Below are 4,433 nucleotides of genomic sequence, written 5' to 3' on the forward strand. Positions count from 1 at the left end.
GTCTACGTGCGGGGGAATTTGATAGGGTGTAGAATATATCCTATTTATTATCTATTGTTTATGCTTTTTCTGCTATTTTTCTTGTAAACTATGTATTTTACGCATGTTTTTGAGTTATTAGGTACTCTGGAGTCATACGGAGGAAAAGAAGAAGAAATCATCATAAATTGAGCAATAACCGTAAAATGGTCATTTCATACGCCAACAATATTGGGAGCCGATCCAAGGTTAAGGGGCGACTCTCTTTTGGAGAATAATTAAAGACAGCTCAGATAAGGTTAAGGGGAAAATCATTTAAGTGTTAAAAACACCTTGTTAGATACTCATGGCACCTATGTATCTAGTTAGGGATGTCATTGGGCGGCCCATATTAATGCCCAAGTCCGGACCCAATAGTTATACCCTAAACCTAATTCAGAGAAATCATTTTCTCTTTTCTTCCTCAAATTAAAACAGCGCTGAAATCCAGAGAAATCTGTGCTGATAATTGATGATGAAATTGAGGGAAAGAATGAGCTAGTGGTTAATTTGAAGAAAATAAGAAGATGAGAAAGATATGGACTTACTGAAATAGTTGAGTTGTGTTTTCCATGGATTGATGGTGGTTCTGTTGCGTGGATTGAATATGAGAAAGAGATCGAGAGATGCAGAGAGGAATGGGTTCTGATGGGGATTGTGATGATGATTGAGATTTTGTTGCTGCCAGAGAAGATAGGGTTTCACTGTTATTCAATTGAATCAAGGAAATGGGATCTGTGTTGAATAATAGAAGAAGGGGATCAGTGGATTTTGAAATCAACAGATGAGAAGAATCGATAGTGGTAGCAGTCACTGATCTTGGTGAACTGGATTCTGAGTTCAACAGAGAAATAGGTTTTGTTCAGAGAAGATGATGTGGTGATTGTATCTCGAGTTTGATGCATAATGGTATTTCATATATACCATTTATGCCCTCTTTTTTTCTTCTCGTATTTACTCTTTTACCCCCTTCTTTCCCTTATTTCCTACCTTTGTCCTTTTTGTTTACTTTTTATTCTTTAAACCCTAGCTCTTCCAGTTTTCAAGTTTGGTTTTGTTTAGAAAAGTGGTGTAAGAATCCTAAATATTTCCTAAGAGAAGAGCATCCAACATTTTGTTATTTGCAATTTGTAATTGGGTAGAAATTCCAATTTGTAAGAGATGCATCTATTATCTTCTAGTTTCCAAACTTAGAATTGTGTAGAAATTTGAAGATTATTAGAGAAGAGCCTCAAATCTTTGTATCTTCCTTGTTCCAAGGGTATAAGAAGCATCATTTGAAGGTTGGTTACTTTTATTTCATGGTGTTTTGTTATAATTTAACATTGGAATTTCAATTATAAGTATTACTTCACATTAGTTGGTATCAAGAGTTTTGGTTTCTTTTTTTGGGGAAGTTGTGGAGAAGATTTTAATTATTAGCTTGAGGGTTTGAATATTTGTGTGTGCTATTATCAAATTGGGTTGTTTCTTGTTGTGATTTTACTATGGCTCCAAGGAAAAGAGTTAATCAAGGTGAAATTTCTATGAAAGAAGAATTGGAAGTCCTTAAGCATGAAGTGTTTGATGAAATGCAACAAAGAATGGATGCAAAATTTAAAGAATTTTTTTTTAAGACTTGGTAACTTAAATATCCATCAAGATCAATCTAGAACTCAACATCATAATTATGAAGAAGAAGTGACGGATGAGGAGACCACTTCTTTTCATAGTCATGTTCATCCACAAGGGAGACGACAAATGTTTCAAGAAAGACCGAGATTCCCCAATGTTACTACTTTAAACCGATGGGAAGGTGGACTCAAAGTTTATATTCCGGAATTCCATAGGGGTTTAGCTCCGGAAGAATTTTTTGATTGGTTAGCAACGATTGAAGAAATCTTGGATTTCAAGGAAGTGCCCGAAATAAGAAAGTTGGGTTGGTTGCAACAAGACTTCGAGGAAGATCCGCCGTTTGGTGGCAACAACTGAAACAAATGAGGTTGAGAAGAGGTCAAGCTAAAATTGAATCTTGGGAGAAGCTTAAGAAACATATGATACTTGCATTTCTACCCCATAATTATACAAGACTTATCTATCAACAACTCCAAAATCTTAAGCAAGGGTCCAAGTCAAATTAATGACTATACCAAAGATTTCTATCAATTGATTGCAAGGAACGATATTAACGAAACGGAAGAACAACTTGTAGCAAGGTATATAGGTGGTTCGAGAATGAAATATCAAGATACTTTAAACTTATTTGATATTTATTCGGTGTCAGAAGCTTATCAAAGGGAATTATCTTTGGAGAAGCAATATGCAAGGAGAGTTTCTCATGCCAATTGGAGTACTCACACTCAAGAAGGTGTTAAACCGACTACTTCTACAATGCCAACTACTCGAGCTATAACTATTACCATTCCATCTAAATCCAACACCTCTCAACAAGTCTTTCAAGGTAAATGTAACAAGTGTGGAGAAGATGGACATAAAGCATATGATTGTACGAAGAGTGATCGCCCGGGGAAGAACTTACTTGTTCAAGGTGATGATGAATGTGATGCATATTTGGATCTTATGGAGCTACCAATATTTGATAAAGAACCTGACGAAAAATTGGAAGAGGAGTTTCTCACCGGTGACCAAGGACCATGTTTGGTTGTGTTGCGTAACTATTTTACTCCAAAACTCGATGAAGGTGATCGATGGCTACGCCACAACATTTTTCAAACCACTTGCACAATTGGTGGGAAAGTTTGCAAGCTTGTGATTGATTCGGGGAGTTGTGAAAATATCGTTTCCGAAGAAGTGGTTTGCAAGTTAAAGTTAGAGACAAAAGAACACCCTTCTCCATATTCTTTATCATGGCTTAACCAAGGGAGCGAGGTAAAAGTCACTAAAAGTTACCTCATTAATTTTTCTATTGGTAACAAATATGTAGACAAAGTTTGATATGATGTTTTTTATGATGGATGCATGTCATTTACTTCTTGGGCGACCTTGGAAATATGATCGGTTTGTGAATCATGATGGGAGAACAAACAACTATTCGTTCATGTGGAGGAATAAGAAGTTGACTCTTGTACCCAGTCGTGAGCTTATGCCTAAGCCACAAAATAGTGATGGTAAAAATATACTTACTTATCACAAGTTCATAGAAGAGTTGTATAATTCAGAGGTTTTCTGTATACTTCATGTTAAAGAATCTCCATCGTATGATTTTGTGCCACCGCTAGTCAAGCCAATTATCGAAGAATTTCAAGATGTTTTTCCTACCGACTTACCCGATGTATTACCACCATTAAGGGATGTGCAACACCAAATTGATCTAGTAACCAGTTCAAGTACTCCCAACAAAGTCCACTACCGAATGAGTCCCAAAGAACATGAAGAATTACGACGCCAAGTTGAAGAGCTTATAGCCAAAGGTTTAATAAGACCGAGCCTTAGCCCTTGTGTGGTACCGGCCTTGTTAGTACCAAAGAAAGATGGTTTATGGCGTGTTTGTGTGGATAGTAGGGACATCCATAAAATCACATTCAAGTACCGATTTCCAATTCCTCGTTTGGATGACTTACTTGATCAATTAAGTGGAGCATGTGTTTTTAGCAAACTTGATTTTAAAAACGGGTATTATCAAAATCGTATCAAGGTGGGGGATGAATGGAAGACCACTTTCAAGACTCGAGATGGTTTGTATGAATGGATGGTTATGCCATTTGGGCTCTCAAATGCTCCAAGTACATTTATGTGAGTCATGAATCAAGCACTTCGACCGTTCATTGGGAAGTGTGTGGTTGTTTACTTTGATGACATACTTGTGTATAGTACCGATATGAAATCTCATATACGTCACCTTCGTGAGGTTCTCGTGATTTTGTGGACGCAACAATTTTATGCTACCTTGAAGTAGTGTGCATTCATGCCCGATAAAATTTTGTTTCTTGGTTATGTGGTTAGTAAGGATGGGATTTCGGTAGATGAAGATAAAGTGGAATGCATAAGGAATTGGCCCAAGCCAAAAACTTTGTTTGATATTCGAAGTTTTCATGGGTTAGCTTCTTTCTATTGTCGATTTATTGAAAATTTTAGTGGAATCATGGCTCCAATAACCGAATGCATGAAGGGTGGCAAGTATTCATGGAATCAAGAAGCGGATGGCGCCTTTGAATTGATGAAAATAAAGTTAAGTACGTCTCCAATTTTAATATTACCAAACTTTGATAAACCATTTGAACTTCATTGTGATGCTTCTAAGCTACGCATTGGAGAGGTTCTTAGTCAAGAAGGGAAACCGGTGGACTTTTATAGTGAAAATTTGAATGGGGCTAGACTTGCATATAGCACTTATGATGTTGAGTTTTATGCTATTGTGCAAGCACTCAAACATTGGAGGCACTATCTTATTCACAATGAGTTCATCTTATTTTCGG

General features: G+C 36.7%; 1 protein-coding gene across 1 annotated transcript; it reads left to right on the forward strand.

Annotated features, from left to right (window-relative positions):
- Positions 1-2,232: 2,232 nt before the first annotated feature.
- On the forward strand, positions 2,233-3,754 carry LOC113333793. Its single transcript, XM_026580199.1, has 2 exons — positions 2,233-2,886; positions 2,942-3,754. Exons 1-2 carry the CDS (start codon positions 2,233-2,235, stop codon positions 3,752-3,754), a joined length of 1,467 nt encoding a protein of 488 aa, XP_026435984.1.
- The last annotated feature ends 679 nt before the right edge of the window (positions 3,755-4,433 follow it).

This window comes from Papaver somniferum, unplaced genomic scaffold, assembly GCF_003573695.1.
Source record: "Papaver somniferum cultivar HN1 unplaced genomic scaffold, ASM357369v1 unplaced-scaffold_133, whole genome shotgun sequence".
In the NCBI taxonomy this organism is placed as follows: domain Eukaryota; kingdom Viridiplantae; phylum Streptophyta; class Magnoliopsida; order Ranunculales; family Papaveraceae; genus Papaver; species Papaver somniferum.

Coding starts and splice junctions, on each gene's coding strand:
- LOC113333793 (XM_026580199.1), top strand. CDS start 2,233: ATGAAATATCAAGATACTTTAAACTTATTTGATATTTATTCGGTGTCA. Junction 2,887..2,941: donor GGCTTAACCAAGGGAGCGAG/GTAAAAGTCACT, acceptor ACAAATATGTAG/ACAAAGTTTGATATGATGTT.